The sequence below is a fragment of the Haliotis cracherodii genome, unplaced genomic scaffold (genome assembly GCF_022045235.1).
Source record: "Haliotis cracherodii isolate W230 unplaced genomic scaffold, xgHalCrac1.p SCAF_3, whole genome shotgun sequence".
Classification (NCBI taxonomy): domain Eukaryota; kingdom Metazoa; phylum Mollusca; class Gastropoda; order Lepetellida; family Haliotidae; genus Haliotis; species Haliotis cracherodii.
Genome location: NW_027266286.1, coordinates 12941444 through 12960717, shown reverse-complemented (window position 1 = coordinate 12960717; position 19274 = coordinate 12941444). Strand labels below are relative to the sequence as shown.

Here is a 19274-nt window from a genome sequence, read left to right as displayed (position 1 = left end):
TTTGAGGTGTTACAGTTGTGGTCGTAGTGGTATTTTGAGGTGTTACAGTTGTGGTCGTAATGCTAATTTTGAGGTGTTACAGTAGTGGTCGTAGTGGTACTTTGAGGTTTTACTGTAGTGGTCCTAATGCTACTTTTGAGGTGTTACAGTAGTGGTCGTAGTGGTACTTTGAAGTGTTACAGTTGTTGTCGTAGTGGTGCTTTGAGGCATTACAGTAGTGGTCGTATTGCTACTTTGAGATGATACAGTCTTCCTCGTAGTGGTGCTTTGTGGTGTTACAGTAGTGGTCGTAGTGGTACTTTGAGGTGTTACAGTGATGGTCGTAGTGGTACTTTGAGGTGTTACAGTCTCTCTCGTAGTGGTACTTTGAGGTGTTACAGTAATGGTCGTAGTGGTACTTTGAGGTGCTACAGTTGTGGTCATAGTGCTACTCTGAGGTGTTACACTGATGGCCGTAGTGGTACTTTTTCAGGTGTTACATTCTTGCTCGTAGTGGTACTTTGAGGTGTTACAGTCTTTCTCGTAGTGGTACTTTGAGGTGTTACAGTAGTGGGCGTAGTGTTACTTTGAGATGTTACAGTAGTGGCCGTAGTGGTACTTTGAGGTGTTACAGTGATGGTCGTAGTGGTATTTTTAGTTGTTACAGTCTTTCTCGAAGTGGTACTTTGAGGTGTTACAGCAGTGGTGGTAGTGGTACTTTGAGGTGTTACAGCAGTGGTCGTAGTGGTACTTTGAGGTGTTACAGCAGTGGTCGTAGTGCTATTTTGATGTGTTACAGCAGTGGTCGTAGTGATACTTTGAGGCATTACAGTAGTGGTCGTATTGCTACTTTGAGATGATACAGTCTTCCTCGTAGTGGTGCTTTGTGGTGTTACAGTAGTGGTCGTAGTGCTACTTTGAGGTGTTACAGTAGTGGTCATAGTGGTACTTTGAGGTGTTACAGTAGTGGTCATAGTGGTACTTTGATTTATTACAATGATTGTCGTAGTGGTAGTTTGAGGTGTTACAGTGATGGCCGTAGTAGTACTTTGAGGTGTAATAGTAGTGGTCGTAGTGGTACTTTGAGGTGTTACAGTAGTGGTCGTAGTTGTATTTTGAGGTGTTAAAGTAGTGGTCGTAGTGGTATTTTGAGGTGTTAAAGTAGTGGTCGTAAAGCTACTTTGAGGTGTCACAGTAGTGGTCGTAGTAGTACTTTGAGGTGTTACAGTAGTGGTCGTAGTAGTACTTTGAGGTGTTACAGTAGTGGTCGTAGTGGTATTTTGAGGTGTTAAAGTAGTGGTCGTAAAGCTACTTTGAGGTGTTACAGTAGTGGTCGTAGTAGTACTTTGAGGTGTTACAGTAGTGGTCGTAGTAGTACTTTGAGGTGTTACAGTAGTGGTCGTAGTAGTACTTTGAGGTGTTACAGTAGTGGTCGTAGTGGTATTTTGAGGTGTTAAAGTAGTGGTCGTAAAGCTACTTTGAGGTGTTACAGTAGTGGTCGTAGTAGTACTTTGAGGTGTTACAGTAGTGGCCGTAGTAGTACTTTGAGGTGTTACAGTAGTGGTCGTAGTAGTACTTTGAGGTGTTACAGTAGTGGTCGTAGTGGTATTTTGAGGTGTTAAAGTAGTGGTCGTAAAGCTACTTTGAGGTGTTACAGTAGTGGTCGTAGTAGTACTTTGAGGTGTTACAGTAGTGGTCGTAGTAGTACTTTGAGGTGTTACAGTAGTGGTCGTAGTAGTACTTTGAGGTGTTACAGTAGTGGTCGTAGTGGTATTTTGAGGTGTTAAAGTAGTGGTCGTAAAGCTACTTTGAAGTGTTACAGTTGTTGTCGTAGTTGTATTTTGAGGTGTTACAGTAGTGGTCGTAGAAGTTCTAAGAGATCTTCCAAATATGTTCCTTATGGATATGATGATAACTCATGACAGTTGTGTTGGTGTAGCAGCTGGATAATGTTAAATCCATATATTTTTATGTGCTTTATGTTCGACTAACTTTGTGAAACTAATTTGAAATAACGTTTGTATTTTTATACCGTAATTTCTCATAATGACTTTGATGTGTCCCAACTCGTTACGTGAATTTGCTTTTGACGACCACTTTTCCTTCGTAGGAAAACACTCTTCAATCTTAAGAAGATGTACACATATGTTTTTGTAAAATATATGTGTGATAATGATAACTTGTGTGCATAATGTCATGGTCATTACAGTTTAAATCTTATTAGTAATTTTCATAACGTCATTTTTATATACATTGCTCTGTTATAACCCATGACGTCATTCTTTAAGTTCAGTATACAGGGAAACTTGATGAGATACTAATTCTGATTAACTATTCACGTGCCTATGAACTTCAATCCAACTAATTATAATACGAGTGCATGCTGTGTCTTTCAGGAGTTTCCCCAGGTGAAGACTGCAGTAACAGCACGTGTGTGGAGAACGCCGAATGTAAATCCAGCACATGTCGGTGTAAACACGGGTTCATGGCAAATGGATCTTCCTGTACGATAAAAGGTAATACTAATGATTTCGTTAGTTGGAAGACTAAATATATATTGATAATTTATATTTATCATTTATCTATGCTGATTCAGTTACAAAAGAAATGTTTAGGCCGAGACATTAAAACTGCACCCATTGTTTTGCAAAGCGCACATATTTCTTAAACGTTTTGCTTTGCTTTTAAGCAGCTGAATCACTGCACTTGTATACAGCGGACGTCATTCAAAATAAATTAGTTTCAACGAAATCAGTAAATGGTCTATAGGTCACTTGATTTTGTCTCCTTTGTTTACAGACCTCCGTCGCATGGCAGGTGTACTGCTGTGACGGTGTCTGGCTAAAAATATATTTACTCTTTTAAATGAAAATTGCGTTAACTTGGGGTACTACCGGTTGGGCAGGACATGCGTACCCTGTTCGCAAACACCAGGTGTTATCATTGATTTTCAGTGGTTCATTCATAATAATTGTCACAGATATTTTGCCCTTTATTCTCTCGCTTCGACGTTTTATATTAATGAAAAACTCCACTAGAAATGTATTACTATTGAAGAACAATATATATTGTACAGAGAAAAGACGAGTGGAGAATCTAGTCGTTTCGAATCAGACATCGTCATCAGTTCTTGTAAAATTTGATGGACCCCTGGATTACAGCACGTTCAGGATTGATTACAACTCTACAGATTCTCCAAAGTGCGTTGTCCTCCAAAGAAATTCATCACAGGAAGTTTGTAGTGAGGTAAGAGCTTTGACTGAAAATGTTGTTACATGTCCGATAAATACAGGAGGCCAGTGAAATGTTTGATATAAACACTGCCATTTGGTATTGCATTATTAGACACTGGCGCAGGTATGTCTTAATATTAAATATTCTAACAATTAGTATTGTAAGCGAATCACAGTTTATGCAATATTTAATCAACCATTACTTCAGTGGGCAGTGTGAAATAGGAAAATATCTTAATATGTCTTGTTCACAGTGTCGACAAGTTAAAGACCTCGAGCCATCTAATGGCACGCACATAGAATACAATGTGACAGGGTTGATGCCCTCCACCACATATGAAATCAAGGTGGTAATGGAAAAGTGCAACAATGGGAGTCTTGAAAGAAGTCGCCCAGCAAATATAACAGCGCAAACTACTTCAGCAGGTATACGACGTGCCAGCAATACTAAGTTATAAAGAAAATGTTATCACAATATTCGATATTATTAGTTGCTGGTCTAAATGTAATCGACAACAGTTCCGCTTATTTTGTAGCGCACGAGTACTCATGTTTTTCATTCATTAATCAAAGTTATTTGGTATGTTTGCGATTATTCCTGTAATTTCAATTCTAAAATTCATTTATGATATTAACTTTACACAATTGACATAACCAAATTATTTGAGGCATCTGTGAGCTAAATATCATCAACACGTTCATACACATTGTATTTAACAGTAGGCGATCGTAACAGCTTCAGGGTTTAGTATATAGATTAATTTTATTTGTATAATTTCTCAATTCTGTTTTAAGTTCCCAACGCTGTAGAAGGCTTGACTACATGTGCATATAAGGGATGTCTCGTGTGTGCAACGTGGAAACCTCCCGTCCCATACCCAGGGCCTGTCACATACAGGGTAGAAATATTTGATGAAGTCAACTGGATCGTTGCAAATGCATCCAATATCAGCGGTATGCCATTTTATTTTCACACTACTATGGTATAATATTACATGTGTAAACTAACATACAATCCCTTGAGATTTTACAAAAACTGAATTAATCCTTAGTGATACAAATCTTGAGACAAATACGTTTTCTTGGACGTCGGTAAAGAAAACTGAACTTGTAAAGTAGCTCTCTAATTTCATTAGTTTTAAACATCAGTGCAATTATGTGAGTGTGCTTTCATATAATTGCTTTCAATGAACCACTTGTGCAAGGTGTATATGTCATCCACATATATGTTGCAGGGACATCAATATGTTACACGAAAGAAGATGTCAATTATTTCTTGAAGTACACTATTGGGGTAACAACATTTACCACAGCTGGCAAAGGAAAGCAGAGCAATCTGACAAGCATGGAAAGTAATGTGTTAACATTGAAATATATGTTCCTATTATATGTCAAGTAATTTTAGAATGTGTATTTCACGTTAGTTTCTTTAGTCAAAATACCCAGTCTCCGAATTATTTGCAAATGTTTAACATGTAAAATACTTCTCGTAAAGATACAGTTTTCCAAACTGCTATTCTTAATCATTGTTCATGTTGTCACTGATCATGATCGTAAAGTCTTTTATTAATAACAATATCTGATTTCAGTTCATTTCCTTGAATTCAAGATCGTCACAGCAGAGGGTGAATGCCGAAAATCTGGGCATCAATCCAACAACGTTAGAAACTACGGGCAAATGACAATAGAATGGTCAGAGCCACAGATTGGTACACCGATAACCGGCTATATACTTGTCACTAACGGGGAAGTGAGTGCATTCATTGTTGATTTATTTACAGAGCGGGATGCCTTGTAGATATCACTCTACTTTGAAATGAGCAACTAAATGAAAACAATTACTTTTGAAATTGAGTAATTATATCCAATATGTACTCTCAATTACTTCCTGCTTGTGTCTTTACTTCAAAACCCTATTTCAGAAGCGCACTATCACATCTAATGGCACGGGATCGGGCTACACTGTCCCGATTGTTGTAACTCCAGGTTCGATGAATACTTTCAAGGTGAGGACCTTATCAGAGCACCTAGTCGTACACATCGATGAACATATTTCACAGCTGATGTTTAAAACATAAGTTGTCTATTTCGTTTGTCTTTACGAAAGATTTAACATCAATACATCAATGAAAACATGACACTGCCATGATGAGAAGTTTAATATGAACTGATTACTTCCCCTTTTCGTTGCTTTTCAAGCTAAAAGGAAAACACACATTAAATCGTTAGTATATGTTTGCTGTGAATGAATACCTTTGATACAATCTTTTAAATAACACTTTGCACTGTAGGATAATACAAACGCCTGTTCACATACACTTGTGTCATATGCAGATTCAAGTACGTCACAATGGTACTCTCTACAATGTGTCCGCAACATCGTCGTGTCGTGCACCTATTGGAGGTATGTTGTTCATTTGTCGTTCTCCAGATTATGGTCATCCCTCGTGGTTACCCTACATGTGTGGGACCTGGCTGAGTGTGTGGGTAGTTGTCATGGCATCAACTACTGCTTTGTCTTGTTCACATGTACTGTACTTGATGTACCACAAAATGTACAGAACCTGATAACTGACGACATGTCAGTATTAGTACATTTACAAATGCCACAACTAGGTATTATCATTGACAGTAACTCATGATAAAATCAGGTGTTAATTGTTAATGTGTTCATGCAAATTGTGTGAGTGGCGGTCGCTATCGGTAGGGCAGTACATGATTACGTTTTTTTGCGAACACCTGGTGACATCGCTGACTTTTACGACGATTTGGTCTTTTCACAAACAATGTTCGGCGGACAGTTGAGACTAGTTATTCTCTGACGTTGACGTTGTTTATTCAGAAGATAAACCTACTGTGTTTTGATTTTTCATCTCTAGTGGATATCCTGAAAGCATTATTCAAACTGTCTTCCCTAGCGAAAAAGTACACATTACTATTATGAGGTCATAAAATGTTCTACAGACTGGACACTCAAGAATTATGACGTGAAAGACATGCCGCAACACAAAACTGAGCTATGCTTATGAAGTAACTTTAGTACAGGGTGGGGTTTTCGAAAGGAGTACTTCTGAACATTTACGTTGGCGGTTATGCGATCATGAGTAAAATCTAACGTAAAATCAATACCATAAGTAGATCAATGAAGCTGCAGGGTGGTAAAATGTCACGGCAGAATTACATAATTATACCTACACCATACCTTGATGTAAAACCCTTTTCATAATCATTAGCATAAGCGAGAAATAACATTTCCATAATAATATAAATCATTGTATGATTCTGACCATATAATATGCCTGTGTTTATGAATGACTATCAACAGGTGCCACAAAGTGTTCGCGAAAAGAAGAGCTTATCTTGTCCCACTGGTGGTTCCCGTCACTAACAACAGCAAAGGCGAACCAAGTCTTGAATAAACGTTTAGAAACTTAAGCGTTACCGGGCTCGTGAATGCTGTAAACCCTGATCAAACAACTTTTGAGCAAGTCCTCTGCCTCTCTTATAACACATGTAACATGTAACACATGTAATGATACACTGAATGTGCAACGCTTTGATGCTCTTGTATTCTTTGTTATTGCAGATCCTCCAGAATGGCCACATGACCTGCAACCATCCTTTGAGGTCACTGAAAATTCCATCAAAATAAAACCCATTGATTTTTTAAATAACAGTAAGAATGGTGCCATAACAAAAGGTCGCTTGTACATATCAACCAGAAAGAAAACGTTGGAAGTACCAGGTACGTAATACATGTACAACAACGGTATTCTTGTGTTAACTTTTTGTGTTTTAAGACGTTGCTATGAAGGAAGATAACCAATAAATTAATGGTATGACTCAATCGAACATTTCAGGTCTTCAATCTGGGGATTTGAGGACAAAAACGAAAATCGAGTGTTGTAAAGGTAAACATTTTCTCTCCACTGTGTCATATTTCAGACAAATTTTTCTTTGCGGTTGACATTTAAACGTTCCCGATGTCCCTATAATCCAACATAATCCCCCAAATACTTAATAGCTTAATAGTTATGCCACCTATAAATGATATTACTTTGTAACAAATTACATGGAATGTTGTTGAATACAATGACTGTGTTATTATCTAAAATATTACCAAGTTTCCTTGGTGCCAGTTTTCACTCACCTAAACCTTGTTTCAGGCGGGTTCATCAAAGACTGTACGGCTGGCTATTGTATGAGAGGGCTGGAACCAGACACAGATTACTAGTACGTGAATCATTTGTGAAAAGAAAGCATAATACTCTGAACTCTGCAATGAAACACCACGATAATTAACTCCATTAGGATCTAATTTCAGTGATAAATGATTTTAAATGAAATTCCTGCAAATGAAAAGCAATGACTACTTCTACATACTAACACCACGTTAATATTTGCTGAAGAAAGTTATAGACGACCTATTTACATACATTGGTGCCGTTTGTTTACAGCTACCGTGCTGTTGCGTGCACGAAGACAGGCTGTCGCCAGAGTCCAGTATTTCATTTCCGAACTTTCAAAGGTAAACGGTAGACGGATTAGACTGTGGATACTGCGCTATTTCAAATGAATATAAAGAACCACAAATACTATTACTGAAATAAACAGTGTACTCATGAAAAACTATGTGGAGTTTTGATGTTAAAGAGAAGAAAAAAGAAGATTGTAAAGTATGCGTCCAATAGTTTACTTCGTATATTGGTACATGTGCATGTTCTTATTGTGTTATGACAGACAATACCAACGCCATCGTAGCCGGAATGTTGGTGACATCCATTATTGTTGCTGCCACCATCATCGCTGCTGCCCTGCTTTGGCGTTCAAAGTATGTTGCATCGTCTCGTTCTTGAGCCTTGTTGTCTTCTATTACACTGCCGGGCAAACGAAGTATACACTTAAAAACCGGATTTGATCAATACATTTCAACTGTTAACAAGACGTTACCAGGCTGACAACACATGCTGGGAGGTACTCGTTGATATGGTGCATGTATTTTCGCCTGTGCTACCTTCGTCAAATACATCGCCATCGAATAACCATTTCTTGTTTGTTTCATTTTAGCCACAATCAAACATTTGTGTATACTTTCTTGTATCCGGTAGTTTAGAATATGTTTTTTTGTTTTAATATTGTTTCGAACACCCTTTTTGAACATTAACCCTAAATACAAGTTATTCTTTCCAAGGAACCGTTTAAGCTGTATCATTATAATGTGGTTGTAGCTATTCTCATCAATTCGATAATGGCAGCGTTATATTTTCTGAGTGAGTGAGTGAGTGAGTGAGTGAGTTGGGTTTAACGCCGTTTTTAACAGTATTCCAGTTATATCACGGCGTGTCAGCTTAATGTGGGAGGAAAGCCCGAAGTGATGCAGGTCTCAGACGTTTACCACTTCGGTGAAACCCACAAGCACAGGTATGGTGCTGACAAACCTAGAAACATAATCGGGGCGAACTGGGATTCGAACCCCCAATCATAGGTTTCTGGCGAGCCCAAGGGACGCAATTCGGCACAGCGAATCGCGGCGGCTTAGACGACTGGGCTACCCGTGCCCCCTTATATATTCTGTAATGTTCATGATGTCTTGTAAAATAAGCATTGGATACTTCCTGTTCAGAAAGCACAGTTTCGAAAATTACAGACACCACATGCTCAAACATTAAAAACAGGTGCGTTGGCCATGATATCTCTCATAGGACATGGAAGAGCTTGGCGTCAGTGTACAAATGTACTATTACACAGCAGCACTGGCAGGAAACATGTGTTCACCATTACGTTACCCACATTGTTTCTTTTTTGTTGTTGCTATTTTATGCAAATTCCGTGAAGGGTGCTCCCGGCGGAGCAAGAAATACTTATCCATTTCGAGAACACCTGGTGTCATCACCTATATATTCCGTCGTCCATTCATGTAATGTCCACCTGTGTTTTGCCTTTAACGCCCAATGGAATGTTTCGGCAGATAATTGAGAATGAGCAGCTTCTGGCGCTGACGTAGTATATTTACGAACAAAAATAGCACCTTGCCGCCGCTTTAAGAAATATTCCAGCAACATCACGCCGTGGGGTGCGACAAAGGGAATTCCAACGTTGTACCCAGGCGAGGAATCGAGCTCGGGCCTTCGCGTGACGAGCGAGCGCTTGAATCAATAGTGCACCCAACCACCACTCATTAAAAAAACCCGACAAACATCATTTCGATAATCATGAAAATATATACGTAATGGCATGCGTTTTTGAATCATTAGTGATGATACCAGGTGTTCGCGACAAGGTTATCGAATCCTGCTCACCTGGCACTCGTCACAAACACATGCAAAGACAGGAAAAAGCACGGGGAGCCCATGAAATGTTTCCTAATGGCCAAGAAAGGTTTGTTAACTTTATAACCAGCATCGGAATATTTCAATCTTCATATTTATAATCAGTCAAGATAAGTCAAGTGTACAATCCTTCAATTTCAGGAAAGTTGAAATGGTCCCTGTTCGCATTTCTCTGAGAAAGCCGGACCTGTCCCGAATACCACGAGAAAGGTCAGTGGATGCATATTTCATTATGCAGCGTGTCAGTGTTTTCTCAGTTCCGGATCCTTATCCAGTGTAAAACGAATAATATATTACTTGCTTCCTGGTGTCAAGGAAAACATTTTAGATCCTAGGATTAGGGTAAAACATGATATGACCCTGTCAATGATGCGCGTGTATATCTCTTGTCTGTGTATCGGATTCGGGTATAACCTCTGTTGTCTTGATACGTGTGTTGTAATTAGAAGGCTCCGGGTGTCTGTGCCTGTGTCTGATCAGACTTATCAGTTATTAAAGAATGAAATTTGTTATTATGAATGAATGAATATTCATAAAGTTAATGTAGGTGTGAACTCAGGGGATTTACTTCAAATAAATTCAGGTGTCTAGATGAACTTCAAATGAATTCAGGTGTCTAGATGAACTTCAATTGAATTCAGGTGTCTAGATGAACTTCAAACGAATTCAGGTGTCTAGATGAACTTCAATTGAATTCAGGTGTCTAGATGAACTTCAAACAAATTCAGGTGTCTAGATGAAATTCAAATGAATTGAGTGTGTCTAGATGAACTTCAAATGAATTCAGGTATATATCTGATCATAGGTAAATTGTCCAAGCAAGTCCAGTATCGATCTTTACAGTGTACGCGAGTTCGGAGAATGTTCTATGAATACTTCAATACCATTGCCAGGCCCAGGATGCCAGGATGGAGGATAGAGGTACAGTAACCAGGATGTAAATATGGGATATATTTTTTATGAATTATACTATACTATTGCCAGGCCCATCTGGCTGTCGGAGATTGAGGAACAAGTTAAAGATACCAGGATATAAAAATAGGATATATTTTCTATGAATTATGATAAACTATTGCTAGGCCCATCTGGCTGTCGGAGATGGAGGATCGAGTTATAGTAACCAGGATGTAAGTATAGGATATATTTTCTATGAATTATACTAAACTATTGCCAGGCCCATCTGGCTGTCAGAAATGGAGGATAGAGGTACAGTAACCAGGATATGAAAATAGGATATATTTTCTATGAATTATACTAAACTATTGCCAGGCCCATCTGGCTGTCGGAGATGGAGGGCAGAGTTACAGTAACCAGGATTTAAATATAGGATATATTTTCTATGAATTATACTATACTATTGCCAGGCCCAGGATGCCAGGATGGAGGATCGAGTCACAGTAACCAGGATGTAAATAAAGAATATATTTTCTATGAATTATACTATACTATTGCCAGGCCCAACTTGCTGTCGGAGATGTAGGATCGAGTTACAGTAACAAGGATGTAAATATAGGATATATTTTCTATGAATTATACTAAACTATTGCCAGGCCCATCTGGCTGTCGGAGATGGAGGATAGAGTTACAGTAACCAGGATGTAAATAAAGAATATATTTTCTATGAATTATACTATACTATTGCCAGGCCCATCTTGCTGTCGGAGATTAAGGAATGAGTTATAGAAACCAGGATATAAAAATAGGATATATTTTCTATGAATTAAACTAAACTATTGCCAGGCCCATCTGGCTGTCGGAGATGGAGGATCGAGTTATAGTAACCAGGATGTAAATATAGGATATATTTTCTATGAATTATACTAAACTATTGCCAGGCCCTTCTGGCTGTCGGAGATGGAGGGCAGAGTTACAGTAACCAGGATATAAATATAGGATATATTTTCTATGAATCATACTAAACTATTGCCAGGCCCATCTGGCTGTCGGAGATGGAGGGCAGAGTTACAGTAACCAGGATATAAATATAGGATATATTTTCTATGAATTATACTAAACTATTGCCAGGCCCATCTGGCTGTCGGAGATGGAGGGCAGAGTTACAGTAACCAGGATGTAAATATAGGATATAATTTCTATGAATTATATAAAACTATTGCCAGGCCCAGGATGCCAGGATGGAGGATCAAGTTACAGTAACCAGGATGTAAATAAAGAATATATTTTCTATGAATTATACTATACTATTGCCAGGCCCAACTTGCTGTCGGAGATGGAAGACCGAGTTACAGTAACCAGGATGTAAATAAAGAATATATTTTCTATGAATTATACTAAACTATCGCCAGGCCCATCTGGCTGTCGGAGATGGGGGATCGAGTTATAGTAACCAGGATGTAAATATAGGATATATTTTCTATGAATTATACTAAACTATTGCCAGGCCCAACTTGCTGTCGGAGATGTAGGATCGAGTTACAGTAACAAGGATGTAAATATAGGATATATTTTCTATGAATTATACTAAACTATCGCCAGGCCCATCTGGCTGTCGGAGATGGAAGATCGAGTTATAGTAACCAGGATGTAAACATAGGATATATTTTCTATGAATTATACTAAACTATTGCCAGGCCCATCTTGCTGTCGGAAATGGAGGGCAGAGTTATAGTAACCAGGATGTAAATATAGGATATATTTTCTATGAATTATACTAAACTATTGCCAGGCCCATCTGGCTGTCGGAGATGTAGGGCAGAGTTATAGTAACCAGGATTTAAATATAGGATATATTTTCTATGAATTATACTAAACTATTGCCAGGCCCATCTGGCTGTCGGAGATGGAGGGCAGAGTTACAGTGACCAGGATGTAAATATAGGATATATTTTCTATGAATTATACTAAACTATTGCCAGGCCCATCTGGATGTCGGAGATGGAGGATCGAGTTATAGTAACCAGGATGTAAATAAAAAATATATTTTCTATGAATTATACTATACTATTGCCAGGCCCTTCTGGCTGTCGGAGATGGAGGATCGAGTTACAGTAACCAGGATGTAAATATAGGATATATTTTCTATGAATTATACTAAACTATTGCCAGGCCCATCTGGCTGTCGGAGATGGAGGACCGAGTTACAGTAACCAGGATGTAAATATAGGATATATTTTCTATGAATTATACTGAACTATTGCCAGGCCCATCTGGCTGTCGGAGATGGAGGATCGAGTTATAGTAACCAGGATTTAAATATAGGATATATTTTCTATGAATTATATTAAACTATTCCCAGGCCCATCTGGCTGTCGGAGATGGAGGGCAGAGTTACAGTAAACAGGGCGAAAATATAGGATATATTTTCTATGAATTATATTATACTATTGCCAGGCCCATCTGGCTGTCGGAGATGGAGGATCAAGTTATAGTAACCAGGATGTAAATATAGGATATATTTTCTATGAATTATACTAAATTATTGCCAGGCCCATCTGGCTGTCGGAGATGGAGGACCGAGTTACAGTAACCAGGATGTAAATATAGGATATATTTTCTATGAATTATACTGAACTATTGCCAGGCCCATCTGGCTGTCGGAGATGGAGGATCGAGTTACAGTAACCAGGATTTAAATATAGGATATATTTTCTATGAATTATATTAAACTATTCCCAGGCCCATCTGGCTGTTGGAGATGGAGGGCAGAGTTACAGTAAACAGGGCGAAAATATAGGATATATTTTCTATGAATTATATTATACTATTGCCAGGCCCATCTGGCTGTCGGAGATGGAGGATCAAGTTATAGTAACCAGGATGTAAATATAGGATATATTTTCTATGAATTATACTAAATTATTGCCAGGCCCATCTGGCTGTCGGAGATGGAGGATCAAGTTATAGTAACCAGGATGTAAATATAGGATATATTTTCTATGAATTATACTAAACTATTGCCAGGCCCATCTGGCTGTCGGAGATGGAGGATCGAGTTACAGTAACCAGGATGTAAATATAGGATATAGTTTCTATGAATTATACTAAACTATTGCCAGGCCCTTCTGGCTGTCGGAGATGGAGGATCGAGTTACAGTAACCAGGATTTAAATATAGGATATATATTCTATGAATTATACTATACTATTGCCAGGCACATCTGGCTGTCGGAGATGGAGGGCAGAGTTACAGTAACCAGGATGTAAATATGGGATATATTTTCTATGAATTATGCTAAACTATTGCCAGGCCCATCTGGCTGTCGGAGATGGAGGATCGAGTTATAGTAACCAGGATGTAAATATAGGATATATTTTCTATGAATTATACTATACTATTGCCAGGCCCATCTTGCTGTCGGAGATGGAGGGCCGAGTTACACAGATGCATGCTGACAGCAACTTGCAGTTCACCGTGGACTACGAGGTCAGTAGCCTGTAGGATGGTCTTACATGTCACTCTCCTAAAAAACAACAGTGTCTGTGATGGTCTTACTGATCACCCTTTGATATTCTTAAGAGGCATATAACTTTACATAAGCTTATTACATTGTCAAGACTGAAGCACATTTGATTCCGAAAAAATGAAACATGCCTCAGTGTCACAGTTTTCAGGTGAAACCAAAATTATCATATCCAAACTGACGCAACCAACCAACTCGAGAGCTATTTTAATGTGGCCACTGATCTATAAACACAGATACCGCAAAGGATCCAATAATCGTCCCCTGACCAACTCCTACACCAATCTGTAGGTAATCCTTATGAGCGCCCCATTTTAAGCTCGAACGCTCACATGTCAGTCTGTTTTTTCTTGTGTATATCAAATATTTGTTACAGAAATACAAAGAAGCGTAGAAGGGGTATATCCCACACAAAAGAGTTCAACCTTAGTTAAGGTTACCGCTAAATATCCTGTCGACGTTAAGGTCGTCTGAAGGTAGTTTTGTGCACCGTGCGTAACTTTTTGTGAAGGTTACCTTAAGATTAATCTCAGTAACTAAGTTCAATCTTAGTAAAGGTTGTCTTGTACAACGGCACCCAGTATCAAATAAACACCCCCTTTGTCAACTTACTAAGCACACCAGGCGCTAATTACTGCGAGTATGGTATTTATTGTGGGAGTCGGATGTCGAGAGATGATTCAAGAGTGGAGATATATATCTTCTAAACTTTGGTGTGTTGTTAGTTCCTTATTCAACATGTATAGATGGATACCGATAAGATAAGGTCCATGTAGGCGACAGTCACTGTATGACATGTGGTTAGAATGAATGTTGTCAGTGTCCAATATCATGTCAAAATGAGGCCATAAATATCGCCATAACATATTTAACTACCATCAAAAGCCATAGCTATGATTATAGCTACTGAATCAACAGGAATTATCTTGGAATTAAATATAAAGTAGATTTAATATGTAATGTACTTTCAAAAAGAGCATGTCTTAGCGCGTCACATATTTTCGGATACCTGTCTCATCATTAACTGTTTGATTAGCATTCTAGAAGTTGGTGAGTAAGAAAGGGAACGTACAACTTTATGGATAACAAAGTCTGCCTTATTGCAGATAGCGACATTTCGAGATTCTTGCACCGTTATGAAGTTTGATAAGGGTGTAAGAAACTTCATCGGAACGTCGTTACATGCAATGAACCAGAAGTTGTTATTTATAAAGTTGTACGTTTTCTTACTTGTCTAATTATTGTTTGTAGAACATCATCCGCATCAGCCCTAAGCACACGAACTATGCCTCCCAGATGGACGAGAACAAACAGAAGAACCGATGGGTGAATGTACTACCATGTAAGTGAAGGTGTAATTATGGTCAGAGTTGGGTTGCGTATTTCAGTATGCCAGCTTACCGTTGGACTAAAGTAAGGCCTTACATTTTCTTTCCAGGTTTTCTGGGTACAATGTATGAAGCCCATTTCTGGTGTCCCCCCGCCATGATATTGCTGGAATATTGCTAAAAGCGGCGTAAAAGCATACTCACTCACTTTCTAGGTTTTCGGCTTCGCCGACCTTAACACTCGAAAATTCAATAAAAATATAGTTAGAAAGACAAGACTTTTATACCGCTTTTAGATCGATTTGACAAAGCTATATTTTGGGGACTCGAATATGATAAAAACATCTTACATCTTACCAACCCGAATCGAATTTATAAATTAAAATAATCCTGTACAATGCATTTACCTTTTCGACCTTCCTCCCAAATTTCGTACGTCCATACGATCCATATTTTCTGATATTAATTTTTAGGGGTTGGGGCCACATTAAAAAGCCGTAGCTTCAAATTTTCACCTACATATCTTTCAGTCGACCACAGCCGAGTTGTTCTTGAAGTTATCGATGATGACGAGACTTCAGATTACATCAACGCAAGTTACATGCCGGTAAGCCATATTTAGTGTTATATATGTACAGTTTCACATATGCTTCACCAAAAAAACACAAATGCAAAATGTATGTGATTTATCTTATGTTCATCTATATTTAAAGTACAAACATGTGGTGTTAGAGAAGAACTCTCAAATAGGGCTGGGGACCATCACGACAAAGAAAACACTGCATTCTTAAGGCATACGGTTTTGTTTGTTTGTTGTTTATCGCCGCATTCAGCAATATCCCAGCTATACGGCAGTCTGTAAATAATCGATTCTGGGTTGTGTCCCTTAAGCAAACACGGGTAGAAGAAGATTATTTAAGACAACTGTGATGACAACATATGATGCGACTATCATCCGAGTTGGGATTCACGTAACTGGACGCGCTTGTAAAATCTGCATCTGTTTCTTAAAATAACTAAATATAAAAAAAATATTTTTTATTATGTCTCAAAGTGAGATTACCCAATCAGAGAACAGGAATTCTAACCCCATATGAACCCGTACACCGTTGGTAACAATCCAAGATAGATGCTACTGACCTAATATGAAACCGTATACCATCAGTAACAGCTATCTTGGATTTTCCAACACCCACCACACATGTTTCACATCAAAATGCTGGTACAGATAGATATTCCTTACTCGACACATATTTGTGTTTTATATCATTAATTGTGACATGCAAGGTTATTAATTTAAAAAGAAATCACGTTCGTGCCTTTATTGATAAAGATAATAGTTAAAAATTTAAACAAGGTTTGGCCTCTAAGGTTTGAAGAGTGGTCTACCTTCGACCCTTAATGTCAATGAGTAAGTGTAAAGTGCAATATGTGTCTTCATGTGATACAAGGTGAACACATTTCGGCATAATATATTCGTATGGTCGCCTAGCCCAATATTTTTCTGCTATCCTAATATGACACCATATACGGAAACTAAAGACGCCATAACTTAAAATATCCTATAATTTGTGTTCTCACCATTATGTATGCTCATATCTTTGCCCTGAGGCTATATCTTTATGTCCACTATTTTGTGTGTTCTCATCACTATATATGTCAATATCTTTGTACTGGAGCTATATCTATATATCCTCTATTTTGTGTGGTCTGCCCATATCTTTGTTAGAGGACTATAATTATCTTTACTTCCTTATCCCAGGGCTACAACTGTGAGAACGCGTACATCGCCTCCCAAGGACCACTTCCTGGTACAGTGGATGATTTCTGGAGAATGATCTGGGAAAAGAAGGTGTCCATCATTGTCATGGTTACTCCTGTGAAAGAAAATGGAAAGGTGAACCATTACTGCAATCCCTGAAACATATAAATAGGATTATGAAGAGCTGCATTTCGTGTAACGACCATCTACTACATACCTCACAAAATTAAGTAGAATCATCCAGAGCTGCATTTCGTGTAACGACCATCTACTACCATACCTCGCACAATTAAATAGAATCACCCAGAGCAACATATCGTGTAACGACCATCTACTACCATACCTCACAAAAATAAATAGAATAATCCAGAGCTGGATTTCGTGTAACGACAATCTACTACCATACCTCATAAAATTAAATAGAATCATCCAGAGCTGCATTTCGCGTTACGGCCGTCTACTTTCCCCAATCAAACATTGCTTATCCACGGTTTTTAAACGTTTGTTCGTGTCCGAACCCAGCAAACTTCCAGCGACATGTATATGACGGCGGTCTGTCCATAGTCGAGTCTGTACCAGACAAGGACATCTGAGAAAAATAAAGCAACTAAGAAGTAACAGCTTCTTTCCTGACATTAAAACGAGAAATGTTCTCATTACCAATCGGCGTTAAACACAGAGGTAGATGGTTTCCGTCTTAGCGTGACTAAAGTATATTAGGTAACGCCTAGTATCGTGCTTCAGGTGAAGTGTGAAGAGTACTGGCCCGCTGAGGTTCAGGAACCCAAGGAGTACGGCGACATCGTTGTGGAGAACACATCCTTCTCCTCCCTCAACACCTACAACGTCACGATGTTCAAGCTGAGGAATGGACAGGTAAATGAGGACATTTCATTGGGTAGTCCAGAGTAACCCTGTATGTGATAGCTTGCCATGAATACAATGAAAACAGAAGAAATGCAAAGGAAGCAATATTTTCACGAGCTGAATGGGTTTGTACACCAAGAGACTGAAGGTCGAGGGTGAAGACAAACGTTTAGAGCGAAATATGTAACGAATATATAATAATGAGTTCATGGGCCACAGGCCTTTCTGTATGGTATCTGGTAACTGGTAACACTTGTAACATAACAAGAAAGTGACGTAACGTCAATTATCATGATATGCTTACGGACCGGCCAGCTGACTTCTAGATACTTTTACAAGACGGTGCCAGGACAAACAGATATCGAGATCCTTTAGTAAAGATACATTTTTATCTTGGTATATTAATATGAATAAGGCATTATAGGGACAAAACAAGGATCGGCTGGCTCGTAGTCAGTATATTGTGATTGAGTTGAGTATCCATGTTAAACTGCGGCACAATGTGTCAGCTGGTTATCATTATGAAACCGAAAAACGTCCGGACTAGAACAAACCACGCACACAGATGCATGCACGTCGCTATTCAAGTGAAATAATCTTCAACACGACGTTAAACCCCATATCACTTCACCTCACATTTCGGCTGTTTCTTAAACAATCCATGGATGCGCCAGTAAAATAATGTCTGCATCAGTGTTGATAGTCGCAATGTCGAACCAAACATCATTGATATCTTTAAGAAATGTATATGTTGCGAGCTGGTCTTCGAGGGTTTACTGATGACGTTGCCAATTCTAGGATAAAGATGTACGTGTGGTACAACACTTCCACTTCCTCAACTGGAAGGACATGTCAGCTGATGTGGAGAGGGCAGACATCCTGGACTTCGTGCGAACAGTCCGATCTCACCTCCGTCCGGACATGGAAGGGCCGCTCGTGATCCATTGCAGGTAACATCAGAAATAGGCCTACTCACGAGCGACAGGCACTGTGATCTTGTTCCTGTTTACTAAGTTGTGAATTTTTAAAATCCAATAAGTCAAAACTCAAGACGTTTGCTAAGGTTTGCATTGATTTAAGGTGTATAGGTGTTTGACAACAGGCGGGTCAGATTGGCTCTCTGGGAGTCAAACATACAATTCTATAGCAATCTAGGCTTCATATGTTTTGATTACATATGCTGTTATTTTCAATCCTTGTAGGACACGCGCAGCAGTTTGAAAAGAAGGAATTTGTTTCATGAGTTATTGAGAAATTTTAGTCACAGTTACTTTATCCTTGAGTACATAATTATACGATATTTTACGAGGTTCCTATTTCATGTTAAGTGTGTATGGAATAACTTTTACCTGAGAA

At 38.6% G+C, this 19274-nt stretch overlaps 1 protein-coding gene and 1 long non-coding RNA gene across 2 annotated transcripts in view; one reads left to right on the top strand and one right to left on the bottom strand.

The window, feature by feature from the left end:
• The window catches only part of LOC139476052 (uncharacterized), a 203111-nt gene that overhangs the window by 75142 nt on the left and 108695 nt on the right, over nucleotides 1–19274 (bottom strand). The window lies entirely within an intron of this gene.
• LOC139476100 (receptor-type tyrosine-protein phosphatase H-like) overlaps nucleotides 1–19274 on the top strand; it is a 45117-nt gene that overhangs the window by 17318 nt on the left and 8525 nt on the right. Inside the window, exons 6-25 of the mRNA XM_071259351.1 lie at nucleotides 2376–2495; nucleotides 3056–3225; nucleotides 3467–3638; nucleotides 4008–4166; nucleotides 4448–4564; nucleotides 4802–4962; nucleotides 5135–5218; nucleotides 5547–5616; nucleotides 6799–6957; nucleotides 7073–7123; nucleotides 7379–7445; nucleotides 7670–7740; nucleotides 7953–8043; nucleotides 9683–9751; nucleotides 13843–13924; nucleotides 15213–15303; nucleotides 15820–15896; nucleotides 17052–17186; nucleotides 17796–17927; nucleotides 18717–18868. Of these exons, the coding sequence (XP_071115452.1) occupies nucleotides 2376–2495; nucleotides 3056–3225; nucleotides 3467–3638; nucleotides 4008–4166; nucleotides 4448–4564; nucleotides 4802–4962; nucleotides 5135–5218; nucleotides 5547–5616; nucleotides 6799–6957; nucleotides 7073–7123; nucleotides 7379–7445; nucleotides 7670–7740; nucleotides 7953–8043; nucleotides 9683–9751; nucleotides 13843–13924; nucleotides 15213–15303; nucleotides 15820–15896; nucleotides 17052–17186; nucleotides 17796–17927; nucleotides 18717–18868 (2230 nt within the window). The remainder of the gene's footprint in view (nucleotides 1–2375; nucleotides 2496–3055; nucleotides 3226–3466; nucleotides 3639–4007; nucleotides 4167–4447; nucleotides 4565–4801; nucleotides 4963–5134; nucleotides 5219–5546; nucleotides 5617–6798; nucleotides 6958–7072; nucleotides 7124–7378; nucleotides 7446–7669; nucleotides 7741–7952; nucleotides 8044–9682; nucleotides 9752–13842; nucleotides 13925–15212; nucleotides 15304–15819; nucleotides 15897–17051; nucleotides 17187–17795; nucleotides 17928–18716; nucleotides 18869–19274) is intronic.